This window comes from Mizuhopecten yessoensis, unplaced genomic scaffold (genome assembly GCF_002113885.1).
Source record: "Mizuhopecten yessoensis strain PY_sf001 unplaced genomic scaffold, ASM211388v2 scaffold5979, whole genome shotgun sequence".
Taxonomy (NCBI): Eukaryota; Metazoa; Mollusca; class Bivalvia; order Pectinida; family Pectinidae; genus Mizuhopecten; species Mizuhopecten yessoensis.
This window is the reverse complement of record NW_018406319.1, coordinates 438,112-460,896: the sequence shown is the minus strand read 5'-3', so window position 1 is coordinate 460,896 and position 22,785 is coordinate 438,112. Positions and strand designations below refer to the sequence as shown.

Genomic DNA, 22,785 nt, shown 5'->3' with positions numbered 1-22,785 from the left:
TATATGTACATGTTGTTGATTTTGTGAGTCCTGAATAATTGGTGTAATAAATATTATTTTCCTCAGCACATTTCTGTCAGTATGACTTATTTATATGATAGCTGTGAGAAACCCAACAGTTACTTCCCTTTCTGTCTTTCTTTCACTTTGATTTCCCTTGCTTGATGCTTTAAGGTCTATGTCTGTCTTACTGATTGTTGGTATTGTCCTTTTGCATTGTTATTGTGGTGGTTGTTATTTATATCACACTTTTTACAATGGGAAAGTTTTCAGCTAGTTAAAAAACGAATGCAATCAACATTCGAATGTAGCGAAAACATATTTTCTTCATATAATGATAAATTTATATGTTTTTACTGTACATTTTAGTTAGTATGTACTATATAGCTAATTTATTGACTCGTTATTGTCAATTGTATGCATACGGACTTGAAAATAATATCCTCTGGATGGTATCACCTCCCTAAGTTTTCATATTTTATATATACTTTATGTAATAAAACTCCATCTAGTTATGTCTTCGAGTCAACAATGTCCACACGCATGTAAACTTTGAAGTTAAAATGCTGCTAGAGATGACAGACTTTCCATGAATTGGCGCGTGAGCCATATGGTGTCGACAGCTCTTCAGTAACCGATGACAGTGACCTGAGGTTGAGTGTGTACGCCTTTCCTTGTCATTTTCAGTTTCTCGTAGAACATCGCGTTGTGAACATCCCAATGGTAACACCAACTGTTTTACACTTTATGTGATGAGGACATTCGATAGGTCACCAAGTGTTATCCGTAAAAACATAAGATATATCCTACCAGCGCACCGGTGTAACACGCGTCAATCTATCTCGACTTTACGGTCGACATGAACTGGTAGCATAAACTTATTTTGTATTGCACAGATTAAAAAGCTTCCGGTGTTGTATTGATAATGTGCTTTTTTAATTTGTTTATATTGAATTCAAATATATGAATAATAATTACTTGTAATGCGAAAACGGAATCATATTTAAAAATAAGTACATTGTATGTTGATGTGTAAAACCAAAGAAAGTTAGTTTTAACTGCACCATATGGCCTTTTAATCAATTTCAAACTCATAAGTGTGACTAGCTCATATTTCAAACCTTCCTAACATAAGTAGATACATTGCATAGTCGTAAAAAAACTCTTTATCGTGTTACAAATTTACAACTGTTCGGATACAATAGATAATTAATTCTTTAACTAGTATTTCTTATAAACCGTGCAAGCTTATATTACAGTAAGTTAATCTCAGGGACTGATATTTATATGTTTATTTTACACTTTTATATTGACAATTAATATTCAGGTCTTTTAGTTGACCCTTGAGCATGGGCGTTTTCAGAAGTCAAATCCAAATCTTATACAATATTGGAAAGTCAAAATTATGTGAATTAGTCTAGTTTGTTTAAAACCAAAGAGTCAGAGCTCATATTTTGGATTAAAAAATATACTCTCATGTGGCGAAAGCCGTGTTATACTAGTATTACCTAATTACCTATTGCACACAATATACTAATAATCTGTCAAAAGTGTTTCCTTGTATAAATAGCCATCACTTTAATAGTACTGTGGTATTTCGTTGTGGTGTGTTATATTTTCATAATTTTTATATAACTGACCTTATCATCAAATAGATACATGCCTAACACACACTGGGTGATTTGCAGAAAAATATAACATAAACCTTTGACAAAAAATATGAAGCATAGAAAATATAGTTCAGCTAAGTGAACCAAAGCCAAGAATGAAACGATTGTGAAAATAAATTAACGGAGAAAGAAAGGTGTTGTATAATAATATACAACACTTATAAAGCGCCCTATATAATTTGTAAAATTACTCTAAAGCGCTTTACAACATATCGATCATAGTAATGGTTATAATTGTGAAAACAAAAAACAAAGGCTTACAATCACTTTTATACATTTAAGCAAGCATTGTGCACATAACTGAACAAATAAAAAGGTGGTATTTACATGACGTCTTTGCAAGGATTCTAAAATGGAGATGTTAAGAGGTGAGTTTTGAATTTGGCCAGGACATTTGACTTTCTAATACTAGATGGTAAGCTATTCCACAACGTAGCCGAAACCCTTCCAAAGCATCTGTTTCCGTAGGTCACAGTATGAGATTTTGGGACACACAACAAAGATTCTGACTCCGACCGCAGTGATCGTGACTGATACAGGGTAACAATCTCCTGTAGGTACTGAGGAGCTGTTCCATTCAGTGCCTTGTATGTGTACACCAGAATTTTGTACTGCGACCTGTATCGTTCAGGTAACCAGTGCAACGAATAAAGCACAGGTGTGATGTGCTCCATCTTTCGAGTACGAGTAACTAGCCGTGCTGCAACTTTGTATTTCCTTGCTACAAGTACGTAGTAAAGTACTCTGTGCCCTGTGCTGGCGACGTCCCATTCTGAAGCGGACTGACCGATCAGAAAGAAGCTTTCAAAAGTCGATCATTTGTCGCGGCCCATACTGGCGAGCGCTCGATCTGTATGCTGACGAGGCGGAATATTTGGATTGTTCGTGAACGTCCTGTTACCAAAGCTTGTATGACACATTTGGATTAATATTGATCAAATTCTCTCATTTCTATTTCAGTAGGTATGCCAATCTGTGCGTATCGACAAAATCGGTGATTATTTGTTTAGATTTGTGTAAATTCATACGACACATGTGAAATGTTTCATTTAATTTCGGATCTAATTAGATGCCTTCACACGAATTGAACGAATTTTTCAGTAATAAATGGAGATAAGAACAAGCAATGTTTACTTTTGATTTTTTGATCTATTCAGCAAATACATTTCATCGGTCTTTTCTGTTCTGTTTTCTGCTAGCCTTATCAGCTGGATTTCGCTAAGAGCGAGCTTGACGCCATTTTGTTTTGTTTAGAAACGGGGCGTGGCTTAAGTGCGATGGGAGGAGCGTAACACGATTGATCATGATTCTATCGCAGATTAGAACATGGTCCGTATCCAATCAAAACACGCGTTGCAAACGAATCGTGTTAGAATTATCTATATAATGATAAAATTATGACAAATTACAAAATTTACCATTTTTGAGTGTAATAGAAAACATAATTTTAAACAAAGAACAAAACAACATTTCAAACTATCCATTGACATCATAATCGCTTCCCTAGTTACGTGTAATAAATGCTATTAAGCACATGTGATTTGATGTTATTTATAACTAGCTGGTGTACTGTCCCGTTCTAGATTTGAATTCGAAATAACTAACTTCGTTTAAAATGTTTTCATCAATAAGACAAATTTGAACTACAATTCAATAATCATCCTTGATTTGGTGTAGTGAAGGCACTATAGACCGAAAAACACATTTGCATTATTTTGCATAAATCTTTTTCTCTGTCCGTACCAATTTAGATTAAGACTTGTCGTTTGAAAATTAAATAATAAAGATACACAGGTAAAACACATAAAAACAACAGATTTGCAAGTTAAAATAAACTTTATAACAGTTTGTCTGTTCAGCGTGACGCTGAATACACATAAGTCAGTGTTTTATTAGTAGTAAATATTTGGTTATAGTTACGGCACAGTATTTCGTTTGTTTCGGATTCATTTTGGTTGATTGTTCAGCACAATGATAGTTTCCCTAGCGTGACATCTTTCATTTCGTTTTTGAATTCTGGAAAATAAAAGTGTAAAAAATTTAGAAAACTACCAATGTCAAAGGGTACGCATACATGGACTATACAACTTTCTAAATTTCTGAAGACTTATTTGCATGGACTTGAATTGAACAATAACAAGTAAATTGTTTAAATCAACATGGAATTTTATTGCAAAGATACATAACATCGCAAGCACAACTGGTAAAGAACAAGCATTCTGCATTTGAAAAGTAAATAATCTCACAAGACATTGTTTTTTTAACTGAAGTATAATCTACTGTTATAGCTAAAACAAACATATCATAACCCAAACGTCTACTCATATGATATATCATACGTCTACTGTTTTAGACGAACTTTAAGTCAAATCATTACTATTTACCATATGATGTAATACTGAAATCCTTTCAGATAAATTCCATTGTTGTTTAAAATGTGAGCACATGATAAACAAAAAAATATATAAAGTAAGAATATATGAAATTCTAAGGGTCGAATGTCCAACGCACAATTTACTATTGTTGCTGCCGTTAAATCGTTGATGAAAAGTATCAAAATGAAATACTAATACCCGAAAAGGAACTATTGTTTTCTAAGCAAGGAATGCTCTGTGATGTAGTTTTATCTTCTAAAAGGAAACCCCCTCGAAACTAAAAAGGTGACGAAGTACAAATTGATGATTTTATCTCGCCCACTAGAAAATGTTACCGAGGCAAAGAATCTCTTACATATCTCCACAGGTCTATCATCACTGCGGCGGGTGTAAAGGCTATACATATCAAGTAAATAATGCTATATTTAAAAAGAAGCGTGTTGCCTACTAGATTACACAATTTAAATACTTAGATAAGACTTTATCTAGACAACTAATTTTATTTTGCATGAGTACTTACATTGACACATGCTCTGCAGCATTTGCTGCACAGGCAACACTGACTCGTTGTATGTGGTGTCATCACTGCATGATTCTGGAAGGCTACTTATACAGCCTTGGAAATCAGTGAAGGATCTATACAAGGAATGGTAAATATACAAATTCATAAAAAATGAACAATGAATAAGAGTAGTTAATATTGTTCCTAATGCTAAGACCGAATTATTTTTAATTAAATGTATTTCACTATGTACAATTATATAAATAGGATTATGATTTCTTTACTTGAATATGAGGTGCTAAAACTCCATACGTCAACTACAGTGGTACACAGATACATGATCAAGAGCCCATAACACTATGGATAATATACTTCTGGCTCATTAACTTTATTACTTTATCATTGTTATACCATTAACATTATCATTGTGATACCATTAACTTTATCATTGTTATACCATTAACTTTATTAACTTTATCATTGTTATACCATTAACTTTATCATTGTTATACCATTAACTTTATGAACTTTATCATTGTTATACCATTAACTTTATCATTGTTATACCATTAACTTCATCATTGTTATACCATTAACTTTATTAACTTTATCATTGTTATACCATTAACTGAATACAAAGCCATAGCAATTTAAATTGATTAAATTTGGTTATGTATTTGAAAACGAATACATATTTACTGAGAAAAACGGAAATATCAAAAAGATATAAAACATCAACGACAAAACAATCTCACCTGCATAATACCTCCGGATTCATGTCTTCTGACTGATTTTGCATAGCGATCTCAAGACATGGCATAAAGGTGCTGACAGAACAACCACCAGAGTTCCCCTCCACTGTGAATAGATAATGACATTTAGGGCTGCATCGACCACACAGTCAAGCTATAATGTAGGTTAAAGCTACGTTTAAGCACAAACACTGAAATGGAGCTGTTACGTTTCATTTTCAATGTAGCTCAACAACATTTGAGAAATATTTTTGATACGGATATTGATATCAGCAGCTTCCGGATTTTGTTGACGATACAGGTTTAGTCCAGAATCCTCACAAGTAGATTGTGTGATTTATATACATTGTATAACATATAATGGTAATGCTCTAAACGCTAATGAATTTCATTCTGATTCTTAAACAAACATTTAATACGGTTACCTGTAGCACATAAGGAATCTAGATTTTCTCGCTGTTCTGCCATTTGGAGCGCTTGTTCGTCGGTAATACATGAACTAGGCAGTGCATCTATACACTCAGTAAACTGTGGGTAATTCACACTGTGGATGTAATTGTAAGGAGAAGTGTCAGATTAGTAGATTCAAGAGTATATGTAACATGCATTGCTTCAATCCGTCATTTAATCTTTTTCTCTCTCATGTAAATGAAATCAACACAGGCTAAATTATGACGTGCACACAAACGTACAAAACATACTGATTTTGTAATTCAAAATGTATACGAATGTTAATAATTAAAACGTAATTGTTAACAATGACTTGTGTAATTATGCACTACACCACAGGCATGTTTAGGCAAAAGCATGTATAAAGTCGACCAAACAGGCACCTTCCAGAAATTGATACAATTGATACATATATGTTTTATCAGATGTTCTTCCGAAACGAAATCATCAAATCATCGCGGAGTCAACAATTCGAATTGATTTAATAATGAATAAGACAGTGTTACTTTATAATGAACAATACATCTAATCACATACCCCTTCCCCCTCCCAACCCGCAGCAATGAGACGTTATAAACTATATGTTGGTGGTAATTCTACTCATACAGCGTGAGAACTGATCTTTTGATATGTTCTTCAAATTCAATATTTGCAATTTTATTGACACTATGATTGTGATAATACAGTCATATTTGATATTGTGTTAGTTTCGGAGTCTACCTTTAACAGTATATATGAGTAAAAGATAATAATTGTAAATGGAGTGACCACATTAATAATATATGCAAAAAAAGTTTCAAAACAGGTAAGTGTACTGCGCAAACTAAAATATATATTAAATAGACCAACTCTAAATAAAGTATACAGATTATATGTTCTTCTATTACTAGAATACTGTTGCGAGGTATGGGATGGGTGTACTCTCGGTGATGCAGACAAACTAGAAAAACTTCAATTTGAGTCTGCACGGATAATCACGGGTTTACCCTCTTATTCTAGCAGAGACTCTTTATACTCTGAAAGTGGATTGGAACCCTTATCTCAAAGAGGATCTAGGAGAAAACTTCATCTATTCTACAAAATTCACAACAATTTCACGCCAACCTATCTTACTTCTCTACTGTCTCCTCTTGTCTCAGAAAATTCACAATACAACCCCCGTAATGCCGATTATTATTCTCTACCTAATTTCCGACTTCAACTTTCAAACTCATCCTTTTTCCTTTCTACAATTCGACTTTGGAACCAATTATACCTAGACATCAGACAAAAGGTTTCACACACAGCGTTTAGGAATTCTCTTCTAAGTTTTCAAAATGTACATGTTCCAAATAAATATCTGATTGACGATAATTGTTCCATGCACATTTAATAAATTTCCGACACTGTCAATGTGGTCATCCAGTTGAAGATACCTATCATTTTTATTTGCTTGTAACAATTATGTAGAACAAAGAATTAAATGTTAACGTGAACTAAACTATTTTATTCCTCTTGACCTGCAGCTGATACTTTTTGGTAGTTTGGAATTAAGCCAACAGGAAAATGAATTTTTATTTCATCACACTCGGCAATAGATTTTGATATATGTATCCCCCCGTTTAAACACGAAATCGTATATATTGTTAAGCTATTCCACAATTTACACCAACCACAATTGTTATCGCACAACGTTCGTCCATTGTGCGCAAAATTGTGTGCAAGCAATGATCGTTCATTTTTTTATCGTTCGCACATCGTGCACACATCGTGCGCACACTGCACAACGTGTAACGTTGTGCAATTCCACAACTATACCTGCACAGTTGACGTATTCCCTCCGGACTGCTCATGGTATCAAAGCTGATATCAGTTACATAGTTCGAGCAGTCCAGGACTGCCATTGCATTACATGATGTACCTGAAACAAAAAAAATCTCAAGAAATCATCTCAACTCTGATTAGATATATTTACATTATGCTTTTAGTAACAGCGTTTTCATTGACAATTTTTATTGTTTTTGTTTGTGCATGAAACAACAAAAACTACTTGTAAATACAACTGCACAGTCAACAATATGATACAATGTCAACTGCGCCAGAGCATGTTGCGATGCTATCATCCCGCAGGCGTCGCTTGTCAAATTTGATTTTTAAAATTTATTATTTTGTATTCGTTCAAAGTTGTAAAGCAAAAAATAACCAATCGAATTGGTGACCGTGAATAATACAACACCATGTTAAAGATGGCATGACAATTGAGCATGAATCACTGCGAAAAGTAAACACAGATATATATATAACTTTATCTACGGCCTGTACATTCAAAAGCAGTTACCTTCTTCCCCGCCAGGTGATGTGTTGGATCCAGAAGTTGGGGTCGTCATCGGCCCTTATGTCAACAGAAGTACATGGATTGCATTATAAATATATTATCATTTATCTAATAGGAAAGGAAGTGAATAAAAATGCTTTCGTTTAGTTACACCAGATACATAGTCAAATCTGAAGATGATATACAATTGCAACTTAGTGTTAGCTATTATATCATCAAATAAATGTAAAAAAAGCTTCATTTTGTAACAAATAGAACGTTGATGAACAGAACAAAACATGGACTGTATCATAAATATATCATAAACATGGACTGTATCATAAATATATCATTAAACATGGACTGTATCATAAATATATCATTAAACATGGACTGTATCATAGATATATCATAAACGTGGACTGTATCATAAATATATCATAAACATGGCCTGTATCATCAATATATCATTAAACATGGACTGTATCATAAATATATCATTAAACATGGACTGTATCATAGATATATCATAAACGTGGACTGTATCATAAATATATCATAAACATGGAAACATGGACTGTATCATAAATATATCATAAACATGGCCTGTATCATAAATATATCATAAACATGGACTATATCATAAATATATCATAAACATGGACTGTATCATTAATATATCATAAACATGGGCTGTATCATAAATATATCATAAACATGGACTATATCATAAATATATCATTAAACATGGACTGTATCATAGATATATCATAAACATGGACTGTATCATAAATGTATCATAAACATGGACTGTATCATAAATATATCATTAAACATGGACTGTATCATAGATATATCATAAACGTGGACTGTATCATAAATATATCATAAACATGGCCTGTATCATCAATATATCATTAAACATGGACTGTATCATAAATATATCATTAAACATGGACTGTATCATAGATATATCATAAACATGGGCTGTATCATAAATATATCATAAACATGGACTGTATCATAAATATATCACAAACATGGACTGTATCATAAATATATCATAAACATGGCCTGTATCATCAATATATCATTAAACATGGACTGTATCATAAATATATCATTAAACATGGACTGTATCATAGATATATCATAAACGTGGACTGTATCATAAATATATCATAAACATGGCCTGTATCATCAATATATCATTAAACATGGACTGTATCATAAATATATCATTAAACATGGACTGTATCATAGATATATCATAAACGTGGACTGTATCATAAATATATCATAAACATGGCCTGTATCATAAATATATCATACTTTATTTACTTTCTCCAGCGGTGGATTAAAATCATTATCAATAATAACTGCTTACCTCAAGTAACACCAAATGAACAATCAAATCGGAATACGTATGGTATACAAACGCAACTTACTGATAGTTATTGTCTCAGAAAATAAATGTAACAAATACTTTTTTCAAAGGCTTTATTGTGTTACAAATAGAACGTTGCTGTAACTGGTGTAAATTTTGGAATAATTGCTGATGGTTAAACCGTTAACTTATAACAGGATTATTAAAATGAAAATGTGATTGTAACTGTTAAAGTTAAGATGTATCTATGTACCTGGAGCACCACACATAGACCCGATCATTTCGCGTTGTTGATCCATCTGAACCCGAGCTGGCCCAGACATACAGGCTTGCGGAAGACTGTCTATACACGCCATAAACGGGGGGTACGTTATGCTGTTAAATCAAACAATGGTATGCACGACATGTTGTATTTTACATAAAATATCATCTAGTGTTTTGATTGAAAAATGGAATTTGCTTGTCAATTTAGGTTCTATGACTCTTTGTCAATAAACGATTGTATTGATGTTTTGATTTTATTTTCAAGCAATCCAAAAAATATAAATGTAGTGCAATATTTTTTGGCTATTATTGGAAAAGATATATGATATAAAACTACAGAATCGTGAAGTAAAATGAAATATAAACATATGTATATAATATACTGTACATGAATCTATCACATGAGATGCTGGAGGACAGTATAGGTTGCCCATTTGAAGAATATTCGATAAAATGGCAAACAAATATGAAAAGAATTCCATGACAAATAACAACATTCAAGTAGGACAGAATCCATAGTGAGTTTTAACGCTTGCATTGTAAACCAAGAGGTTGGTGCATGGCAAGTAAGTCTAAAACTTAAAAAACAAAAAGGTAAATGCGTTGTTGTTTGCTCTCTATTGAATTCCTTGCCATACTTTTTAATATATCAGGCACTTCCATGTCAAATATCAGTATCACAGTGCAAATATCGAAGCTTATAAACATAAAACATATTATGTTTGGTTCTTGTTTGATTGGATGATTGCATTCCATATATCCAAAACAAGTTCTCTTACTGAATACTGTAATACACAACAAGAGAGATTGAAAAGGTAAAACACTGAATGTTGTGCATGCAGGTTAGCAGCACTGGCATTGAAATATGGTATACCGTCTAGTAAATTAAAAATTAAAACAACACAGATACACGCAAATTGTACCATATTGGCGCGTAATGTTATCGGCACATTTGTACAGATATGATATTTTACCTATGACTGGCCTTACCTGCAGAGTTGATTTAAACCGTCAGGACTGCCAAGACTTGAGGAATCCATGTTTGTGATAAAGTCCAGGCAGGCTAAAGCTTCCATGATATCACAGGAACCTAAATAAAGGGATTGTACCAAACTATGTACGTCTTATACGACATTATTACATGCATTGCTCGTTTAATGGTGTTCATGATATAAAATGATGACGAAGTCATGGACGCTTCTTTTAATATTACAATTAGACACGTCTTCTATATTGTTGAAGGATTTCAACATGTGTGGTTTATTGTTGATTACTTTAGCAGGTAAATGTCTGTCCAAAATATAAAACAACAACACAATCTTTTCCCATTAATTTATCCCGTACTCCGGATTAGTAGACACAGATTAACCAAAACACCAATCGCTCTCCTCACCAGATGTTGTGGTGGTCACGACAGGCTGCGTAGCGGTGGGGACTGGTGTTGTTTCCGGAACAGGTGCTCCTCCGGGTGGTTCGCATGTTACACCGACATCCTCTCCATGACTACAATCCTCGTGGGGCGCCTCCCAGTGACTACATTCAAGAAGGGTGGCCTCATGTCCAAGACATTTTACATCGTCCAACTGAGTTGGTCCGGTGCCTTCACCAAAATATGCTTCAGTGTGGACCTCTCCCCCTCTGAGTATGCAAGAACAAATAACATTTAAACAAAACAATATGGCTGTGGAAGCAAATGTGTATACGCATATTATAAAAGATAGTAATATATAATTACGGAATGTTTACGTGGTGAAAATACCCGTGACATTGAATGATGAATAACACTGCATATTCACCAGATCCATGTTTATTTCATTACATGAACAATGAATTCAATGACTAATCAAATAAAGATGAATTTTATATTTAGGTTTTTAATAATCATTGAATGTCTTCAAAATCAATTGATTATAGTATATAATGCAGTTCTTTGATAAAAGTCCCACAACAAATTAAAAGCAGTTGAATAAACAAAACCAGAGATAACTTTTAAAACAGTACAACATGTATTCTGCCATATGTGTGTTTATTCTGACATGTCAGCATATTGCATTTTGAAAATACACTATTAGTTGTACAATGAATATAGACAAAACACATCATTTACATCAAGCCTAGTTGTCGACAGGCGACTCTGGCAGTAGTCGCAGTCCACCAATCATCGCACACAGTGCCCCACTCGCCGTTGAGGAAAAATTCGACCCGACCCTCGTACTGTGTTGTGCCTCCCACAAGTCGAATCTGATCTAGAGAATAAATACACTCTGTGTCATTATGTTAGTTAAAACAGTATACCTTTTACTAAGGCGGAAGCGGGTTGAAATTAGTTGACCAGCAAAATATTAGTTTCCTTTTATAATCCTTATCGTATACTAAATCATTATTAAACGCATGCAAATTAGTACTTGTTTTAGCGATTTATCAAGCTGTTCCAACAATTTTCTGCTCTCCTTAATGATGGCGAATTCATCATTACAGCGAACATTTGTAAACAACATATATAGATAAAAATAATATGTAAATGGATGTTCCTGCCGAAGGCCGCAATCTATTTGGGTGACAATTATCCGGTATACAGAATCATAAAGCTTAATTAAAGTATGTAACTGTATTCAGTTAACCAACTGAAATCCTTAGTACTTCCTAAATAAAAAGTTGCAGTCAAAAACAGTTGAATCTTCTTCTTATTGCAAACCATTTTAAACGTCCTCTTTCATCTTTATGTACTCGCTTTGTTGATGTACTCTAAAATGTTATTACTTTATCTGTACCTAATTTCAGCTGAAAACCGACATCGCCATCTTCGTGTAGAAAACGGCTAAGTGGAAAAATCTTTCCGGAAACAACTAGGTTACGTTTTTATTCATATTACAACAAAGTTAATTCGAGAAACCTCATGTAGAAATATGTCTAGGTAAAGAATAACTAATAACTGAAACGATGAACTGACAGAAAATATTGGTCGGAATGTAGAGAACAAGCAATATACAAAACAACAAGACAGACCACTCTATTCTAGTTATCGTCAGTTTTCTTGCTATATATGTAGCTAAATCAAAAAGGTCCACCTATTTAATGTTTGTATCAATATTAGTACGTGGTTACACTATACCTATTTAATGTTTGTATCAATATTAGTACGTGGTTACACTATACCTATTTAATGTTTGTATCAATATTAGTACGTGGTTACACTATACCTATTTAATGTTTGTATCAATATTAGTACGTGGTTACACTATACCTATTTAATGTTTGTATCAATATTAGTACGTGGTTACACTATACCTATTTAATGTTTGTATCAATATTAGTACGTGGTTACACTATACCTATTTAATGTTTGTATCAATATTAGTACGTGGTTACACTATACCTATTTAATGTTTGTATCAATATTAGTACGTGGTTACACTATACCTATTTAATGTTTGTATCAATATTAGTACGTGGTTACACTATACCTATTTAATGTTTGTATCAATATTAGTACGTGGTTACACTATACCTATTTAANGAGATGAAGGTATAATTGACACTGATATTGACTAATGGTCCTATAGAGATGAAGGTATAATTGACACTGATATTGACTAATGGTCCTAAAGAGAGGTAGGTATAATTGACACTGATATTGAATAATGGTCCTATAGAGAGGAAGGTATAATTGACACTGATATTGGNCTATTTAATGTTTGTATCAATATTAGTACGTGGTTACACTATACCTTAACAGTATACTCTTAGACGTTGTATACATTTTGAGTTAGGTCCAAGCAAGTGTAACCAACTCTTTGACCTGTATATGATATTTAATAGGAGTATCGTATCAGTTATTTAAACCTTCTGCAAATTTTTTCAATATATAGGCAGGGATATTAAATTTAATTAAATCGAATTCTTATAAATTGAGCACACAACTAAATATCTATTTATTTATTATTGATGTATTTTTTTATATATATAATAGTATTCATATATATCAAGCTTACATTGCGTCCGGTATGATCGGTTACAACTGATTGGAAATAGCCTTTTATTAAGGAAACATATCATAAGATATCAAGGTTTTTCAAACATGAACAAGTACAATATAGGCCATCACTTTTGACTAATGGTCCTATATAGATGAATGTATAATTAACACTGATATTGACTAATGGTCCTATAGAGATGAAGGTATAATTGACACTGATATTGAATAATGGTCCTATAGAGAGGAAGGTTTAATTGACACTGATATTGGCCAATGGTCCTATAGAGATGAAGGTATAATTGACACTGATAAGGTATACAATGTTTCCGTTATATCTACCTCTAGGATCTACTGCTGGGGCTTCGGTAGTGGTTGGTAAACTGGTACATACAACGCCTACGTCTTCATTGTGGCCACAGTTCTCTCTACCCCAGCCGTTAAATGTGCATTCCGAGAGAGCTGACTCCTCTCCAGTACATTCTAAATTGTCCATCCATATGCGTCCATATCCTTCACCAAATTTCTCAATTCTTTGACCTTCAACTTCACTGTTATATAAAAAGAGTATACCTGATTAAAAAATGTTAAAGCTCATATCAACCTTACATATTGCATCAAGAACTTCGAAACAAATAATACATGTTCTAATTTAAGTTTTCTACTCAGTTTCTATATTGAAAATATAAGAAAAAGTATATGCACAGCGCAAATCACAATATGACAACTGTGCTAACGCCATGTAGATAGCCCGTTCAAAATGAAAATTTGAAAATGGTAATACAAGGAATGAAATATATGTTTTTGTAACTTTGATAAGGTCATAACAACAATGGGGTACTGTCCAGGAGCCCGATTTTGTTACAATCTCATAAATGCTAAACAGACCAATTCCAATCCTTGTTTTTAACCTTCAAATTAGTAAACTTGCTGAAATTATTAATAAGGTTAAATTACTTACGTATCTGACAAATTTGTATGAATAACAAACGCATATTTCAAGGAAATTGGATTATGAAAAAGACCACCTGAAACCTAATTGTCGACAAGCAACACGTAGATCTTGGATGCCAAAGGCATCATCACACACAGTGCCCCATTCACCGTCGTGGAATACCTCCAGCCGTCCAGCAGAATCGGTGGGACCGTCTGCGAGACGAAGAATGGCTGAAAATAGAAATCGTACAGATCATAGGGTGTAATGTTCTTCATATAATCAGGTTACACATAGGCGAACGAGACAACTCAATGACTGACTTATTAACATAATACTTTATTGTTAAAGTATGTCGCTGAAATGTTACACAAGCCCATCTGGTTATCTTTCACATGTCTATTTGAGCATATAACATTTAATAATAAATAAACATGTGTTTCTATAATAATATGAAAAATCAAGATCGTTAACATATTACATGTCGATCATGTCCAGTCTTATTTGTTAGTTTTGGGCTTGTCCTCCTAACGGCTCCGATTAATTAGCGTTTACACCCCAAATGTAGCCTTGTTTCAGTATACACAGACTACAAAGCTCATACTGACATACCCTCAGTCTCGAAAACTGCATTAAAGTGATGATCATTTTAAACGACTATTTCAAAGATAGGGGGCCACTAATCAAATTCAGAAAACTTTCCCTATGCGGACTTTTATCAGATATCAACATATCAATTTAATAAACATATTCATTATCTGATCTAATGTAACAGACACGCACGTTTTGTATCCAATAATCATCAACTGGTTAAACTTATTTTCATTTAAAATTGGCAATGTAGTGATGGTATACCATGTAATATAATTAAATCACATGGATGAAAAGGAAAATGTAACGAAATGTAGCAAACGTCCATGATTATAGAAGTAAGAACCTGGTTGCGGTGTAGTACTTAATGATTCCGGTGTAGTACTTAATGGATTATAACATTCCACTCCAGCATCTTCTCCATGGTTACAATTCTCTTGTTCCCAACCGTTGAACGGGCAGTCCTGTAGGCGGACTTCAAACCCTGTACAAACGACGTCGTCCATCCAGGTAGGCTGACTTCCACGTCCAAAATATGCATTGGATCTTGCAGTTCCACCACTGTAAACACCAAATATATTATAAAATGAATGCATTTATGTGGATTTGGCAGTGTTTTAACATTTGTTTTTGTTAAGTGCGTGTTATCGATAGGAAGATAAGGCCGAAGTGTAGGAGAAATAATAGGTAGAGTTAGAGGTAATTCCAGCTGTTTATCGCACTGCTTTATGCATATTGAAATAAATTGTTCTATTTCATTGTCGTTTTGATTGTGATTTGCATTCTTTTCTTGTCGAACAAACCTATCATTAAGACATTTTGCCTAAATAACGGACACGCTTATAAATTGCGTCAGTAATCTTACAGTATATGTAAACAGTAACAGAAATATAAATAAATCAACGTAATATGGTGACTTATTGTGCATAATATGCTTTTATGAAAGGTCATACTTCCGTTGAAGTTAATTATTTTGTCACATGGATGTGCCCGATGAAATTCCAAACGATTACCTTGATAACTGTATAATCACCAGTGATATATCGACGAAATAAATTAAATATCAGCGATTTCTCGTTTTACCGAAAAAGAACCAAACCAGGTTCAAATTGTTCGTAATTGTCATTTTAGCTGAGATTATTTATTATCATTCGTAAGGAAGCATACGTTCACTAGTTTAACACATAACTAACACTCTGTTTCAAAAAAGATAATTGTTTTTGTGTATTTTTAATTAAGTTAATGTGCCCTAAATTTCCCAACAAAACAATGCGCTATTACTTCTAATCAGAATTGTAAACATACATGTCAGATACATGTAACCAGAGGCTACCGCATGGTTTGCCGTTTTCACTTCGACCCACACATTTATTTTCATATTGATATTTTTACAAAATATTACATTTTCACAGAGCTAGTGCATTTCAAAAGTAAGAATGATTTATTCGATAATATGCTCGACAGCAAACATAGTAAACATTGTTTAACTGGTGAGACTATGATTTACAGTACGGCATTAAACATGCCCGAAACGAAATATGGAAATGACAACACGAAAAATACAATAAGAAACAAGTGTATTACGAAGTACGGAAAGTCCTGAAAACCAACTATTGGTTCAACCATTACCCGAGTGGCACGCATCAGCGATATCTGTCTTGGTCCTATGCTTGTACTCTAGCTGACTACAGAGTGACGATGTTAGTCTTACCTGAACCCTAGCTGACTACGGAGTGACGCTGTTAGTCTTACCTGAACCCTAGTTGACGACATACCACTGCCGCGTCACTATTGTCCCAAACATCGTCACACACAGTACCCCAGCGTCCGTCATGGAACACCTCCACGCGTCCCTCATACACAGAGTCACCGTTCACTAATCGTATATCTTAAATATGAAATACAAATGTGTGTGCATATTTATATGTAAGCGTGATTTAGAAATCAATGTTTTTGTAAATAACACCGATTTCATTGTAAACTATTATCTCGACGTCGCCAGTTGTAATATGCCTGAAGAACTAAAACAAAATACGAGAATATTGAAATATTTCATTGGCATGGCATTTTCACTAGATAATTTACAGAAAGCTGTGTCGGTGATAGGACTTTAAATGATATAAACGCCGAGACACAATTCTTAGCTAATCAGCGCGCGACACTACGCTGTTCCAGTTACTGAATAAATTTGTTAAGACTGTCGATAGGGCGGACATTTTGTATTATGAATATAAGTTGTAAGTTTATAAAAAAAGTGAAGGCAGAGAAAACGTAAATATAGGCATTGTTTGTGTGTGACATGTATGATATAATTGAATGACACACCTTTACAAGCAAGCAAATCATAATAAGCTAGCGCGCATTATGTTGTTTGCTAGCAAAAGCTGTGTCGTTCAAATATATCATAATGTCATACAGTTCAATGCTTAACTAATCGCTAGCACTCTTTGTCTTTTTCAGGTTTTTCAGCTAAAATGGAGCATAGTAAATAATTTCTTAACATTTTGTCTTAATCTCCAAGTAATTGTGTTTTTTAATTGTTTTGCACTCTGTTTCCCCTAACGGTTTCCTGCCCCTGAGCCTCATTGGCAGGTACCCCCTCATTGATTGTAGATTCTGATCCGTATCATCTGACCGTCATGTTATTGAATGCTGAAGAAATTCAAACTGTTAATTGCAAAGCAGATGTCGTTTAAAGGTTCTGCACCCCTCACAGCCCACTGGGTTAAGCTCCTTGATGAGTTTATATTGTGATTCTCATCACAAGCTGGTGATTACCACCACGTTTCATTGAAGTCCTAACTAAGGATTAATTATTTTTATCCTTATTAAAACACACTTGTCTTTAACTTCTGCAAACTAAGTATCATACTAACACAGAGCAGTTTTATATTGATATTGCTTTAACTGATTAAAAATATACAAACCTGAGGTCTGTGGCGGAGCCGTGTTTTCATGGAGGCCAAGAACAGTCTCATTTATGCTGTTCAAAGCATTTTCGAATTCCTGCTGCTGCGTCCTCAATTCCTCAATATCAGTTTGCAGCTCAGATATTTCGGAACTAAGTTGTTGTACATCTTGCCTTTTTGCGATATTCGACTCCCGGTAAGAGTGGATATTTTGGCCACGCTGGGGTTTAGCGAAGGTATTCCCAACAAAGGAGGATACACTTAACAGGACGCATACCAATGCACGCGTTACAGACTCCATGGCTTCACTGTACAATGTATCTACACACGTATGTAAGTCCGGTTTATATCTCCGTCTCTTTAGACAAGCTACATCCCATCTGTATATTTATTTTTGCAACGTGACAATTTTAAAGGTTAATGTAATTTATGGACATTAAAATGAACACGTGACATCCTGTAGTAGGAGTTCAGCTGGTAATTGTAGCAATCATTGGGAATAATTTAGTAAATTGTCTTTTACTTAAATTAATAGCTATACACTTTGTATGATAAAGCGAGCCGGTACATCGAACTTGAATGCAATAAAACGTTGTATATCATTGGCGCGGTAGCATGTCTGTTTAGAAAGGATAACCCACATAATAACAATAATCTTTACTTAGTAATTAGGTTTGAATTACAGACATCATTATATTCAGAATAATACAGTAACGGTTGAGGTTCAAAGTTTTGACATTTTTGCAACATTCATCTTTGCTATTAGTGCTTGCAATGGAATGTTTTCGTTAAGGTTATTCCGTTTGGCGTTGTATTGAAGTTTCTCGACAGGTTTTTTTCATGCATTTTGCTATGCTTAAACTTCAAGTTACGTTTTACTTGCCAAACGGGATATTAAAGGAAAGCTTTTATCTAAATTAATCCGGCAACAATAAAGCATGCTTTCATAACCTGACGACGAAATCGTGAGCCTCACGCCAAGTTTTCTCAAACTGCTTTGCAGTTCACTTCGTACGATGTTTCACCGTCAATTTCATAGAGTCATGCATGCATAACAATCAAATACGAATTCAATCCTTTAACCAAATACAAACTGTACACCTAATGATAATTTATGTTCAGCTTTAAAATACATAGTTTGTAAAATCATTTTTGAATCCGATAAACAACACCTATCATGGTAAAATCAAACCTGTATCGCAAATTTCAACAGTCACGGATACCAGCATCGAAAAGTCCCTCCTAATCCCCACCGATCACAGAAGGAAACGTCTAGCATACCATCTGAAACGAGGCGTATTCCTAAAGGTCTAATGAGACATTTACTTAATCATGTATTGCATGCTGTATGAACTTTAAATATTGTAAATATATCAAGTATTCTGAAATTTGAGATAAGCCACTGTCTTTAATTTCCCCGACTTTCGAAATGACACTCCATCATGGAGTATTTCTGTTACAATGTATGTCATCTAGCCACAAGGGATCCCACTGTCGTCAGAAGTAAGCGTTCTGTTTTGATATAATTTTATGTCTACATAGGTATACATAAATATTATGTTTGTAAGTGTTATATTAATAACAAAAATTACATCATGAGTACAAAATTAAGGACTGGCTGTTAATTTGTTGCATGCAAGGAATGAAGAAGATGGTCGAACCTTTCTAATAGTAAACGGTTAAGTTAACTTATTAAGTTTGCTCCAGGCTTATTTGGATCTATCAGCCATGAAAGCAATCAAGTCAACCCTAACATTTTCTTGCTCGTGTGTGTTTTGAATCACCAAAATCAGTCACATTTATATAGGACTACTGTAGTATCATGAAGCTGAGGGGCCAAAGACATTCTATCGGATGATGTTGCATTTCCATACCCCTCTCTCTTACCATATCTACATCCCTCTAACGAATCACTCTTATTCTCCTCTTCTTATCCAGGAATGTGGCTAAATTCGAAAATAGCATGACGAAAACAGTGGTAGAGTTTATTTCTGGATAACGTATTTTAAATAGACCAGAAAAAAATGAAAAAGTATTGGAAACTTCATAGCAAGACCATAAATATGCATTGGAAAACATTTCTGAAATATATTGAGAAACTTCATATGGACATTAACAGAGTTCATGCAGTTTTTATTTATATATATTAGATCTTTCATAAGTTTCCATTTCATATGGGATTTATGAAATTCGTGACGAGTTTCATAAATTTCATATGAAATGAAAACGAGTGTAAGATCCTTTTTATCTCATAATCAAGTTTTGTGGCATGTATTCGTGTAAAACAACATTTTCCATGCAACCTTAAAATGTGAAAAGCCGCCAGTTGATTTCAGTGCGTATATTGTAAGTCTGTGACGTCATGTACTTGTCCTAGGCGTGACGTCACAATTGAGAACAATTGAACTCAAATCCAACCACATGCTGATAGGTCATATTACATGGGTAATTACGCCAAAAATTTAACATGGGTATATTCACTGGATAAAGCAATACATCATGTTATAAATATATATATATATATATATAAATATATGTGTGTGTGTTTCTTTATTATTATTAGAAATATGTTTTTTTTATCATTGGACGGAAAGACGTTTTATCTAAATTATAACGCATAAAATGAACATCTGTCATCATAATTGCATTAAGGAGAAACATAAAATGTTCATAATAATAATAATAATAATAAAAACTGCATGATATGAATATTTTATGGATAGTCAAAATAGCACCAAGGTAACATCAGAGCGGAGGAACACGTGCATACTTATGTGAATTATGTAAATGCTGTTGACTCCGTTTTGCATACGAGGCCCTTCTAAGTTAGTGTATTTAACGACTGAAAACAAACTTTTACACTGTCACACTGTTTGACGTTACAGACACAAAGGTGGCCTAATAATTATAACTATTGTTTAACATTTCCTACATTTCTGTTCCCATTAAGTTTGATATTTCTATCTGAATATTTTCACATGTTTAATAATAACAGTAGTTTGTACACAAGATAAATCTTTGCAACCGGATGTGAAATAGTTGTGCTTGTATTTCAGTATGAAATGCTGTATAGAATATTAAAAGAACTGATCATTTAAGAAACACCTTGCACTAATTGACACCAATTGGATTACTATGAAAAACGTGACATTCTGTTAATGGGTGATTTTTATTCAGGAGAAAAACACGTATTGACCGACAATTTCGTGGTATTTTTAACAGAATAATGAAATCATGCATTGACATAAAACAGGCCATAACTTAGGTAGCCGAGATAATGACTGTTATCAACAATATTGCCTCTGTTTTAAACCATAGTGTTGGGCTCAGTACTGCCCTTCTCTGATTATAGACGTAATGTAACATTGTATTACTATTCATTCATGATAGGTCTGTATTTACAGTTTCATTTTAGAAATTTCACCAAATTTGTCATTTTTCATTTTTGACATAAAAGAGTGCAAACGCATCATAATGTGAAATTTTGCATTTCGACATTTTCTGAAAATTATTTGCATAATAGATTTTCTTTTATCCTGACAAATAAGGACAACAACATCCGTATCACAATACTGGATTTATGCCACGCCAAAAATGAGCTCTATTTATATCCTTGTAGCTCGTATTTATCCTGTCGCAGTTTACATGAATACTAATGAATATTGAATTATCTGTTGTAGTCATAAATTGTCAATGTGGTACGTTATAAAGAATATAACAGACATTTTCCCCATTTCGTTGTATTTCTACATAGATATGTTAGACTCGATCTCCCCCTATCTTTAGTGTCACCGATGATTACAAAATGGACGAAATGGTCATATGGTGACATCGAAAACGACATCATTAATATATGCTGTCTTACTTTGTATTGCTTGTGGTAAGTATTATTAGAGTGTTTGTTCATATACTTGTATTAATCATTAAACAACAGAACATTGTTAAACTTGCAATCTAGAAATAGAAAATAGAAGGGGAGATTTATATGGCAAAAAACTTTCGTGCATTTTTAAAGCCAATATATGCCACATAATGGGAACGACCTATGCACTATACTGTATATGGCTGTATGAACTGTATGGCTGTATGAACTGTATGAAGGCTCCCTTGGCGTATTTGATAATTCCGCTGGAAGAACACTGTACGTGCCGTATATCTAGCTAATGTTGCGTTAAGTTTTTGGGTACTGGAAGATAGCTGGGTAGCGGAACAACCCATGTGTTTGTATACGTTCTACAGCTACTACTGTGAATTTGGGCAGAAACTGAGTGACACCGAACTAATAAGCCCTTCCTTTAGGTTTGAAGGTAGCTTGATACATGTGGTACTTAAGCTTACATACATAATACAAATCAAACATTTATGAAAGAAGTTGTTTACTGGTGTGACATCATAATGCTGGCTTCCGGTGGATGAAATGTAAACACGCAAACTGACCGGCGGTCAACTTTTTAGAGATAGCATGGTTTTGACGACACTTGAAGTTTAAAAAGACTTTTGTGAACAAGATAAGTAGTATGTGAAAGGCCACCTCGATTGATAATGCCTAATATTATGCATTTGTGAGAATTTAGACATTTTGCTTGCTCGCCAGCTGACCGTCGTGATTCCCGCCATTTTTTCCTTTGTTGGTCGGAAAATTATTTTTGTGCATATAACATTCACAGCCTTTAACCATGTCCACA

At 33.8% G+C, this 22,785-nt stretch overlaps 1 protein-coding gene across 1 annotated transcript in view; it reads right to left on the bottom strand.

The window, feature by feature from the left end:
- Positions 1–3,487: 3,487 nt before the first annotated feature.
- The window catches only part of LOC110451389, a 190,288-nt gene continuing 170,990 nt past the window's right edge, over positions 3,488–22,785 (bottom strand). Inside the window, exons 59-73 of the mRNA XM_021499374.1 lie at positions 18,119–18,480; positions 16,944–17,079; positions 15,538–15,752; positions 14,695–14,833; positions 14,009–14,217; positions 11,801–11,939; positions 11,087–11,331; positions 10,684–10,783; positions 9,683–9,804; positions 8,067–8,120; positions 7,547–7,649; positions 5,725–5,843; positions 5,303–5,405; positions 4,566–4,681; positions 3,488–3,686 (exon numbers count right to left, since the gene is read on the bottom strand). Coding sequence (XP_021355049.1) covers positions 3,685–3,686; positions 4,566–4,681; positions 5,303–5,405; positions 5,725–5,843; positions 7,547–7,649; positions 8,067–8,120; positions 9,683–9,804; positions 10,684–10,783; positions 11,087–11,331; positions 11,801–11,939; positions 14,009–14,217; positions 14,695–14,833; positions 15,538–15,752; positions 16,944–17,079; positions 18,119–18,480 — 2,164 coding nt within the window. The 3' untranslated portion in view covers positions 3,488–3,684. The remainder of the gene's footprint in view (positions 3,687–4,565; positions 4,682–5,302; positions 5,406–5,724; positions 5,844–7,546; positions 7,650–8,066; positions 8,121–9,682; positions 9,805–10,683; positions 10,784–11,086; positions 11,332–11,800; positions 11,940–14,008; positions 14,218–14,694; positions 14,834–15,537; positions 15,753–16,943; positions 17,080–18,118; positions 18,481–22,785) is intronic.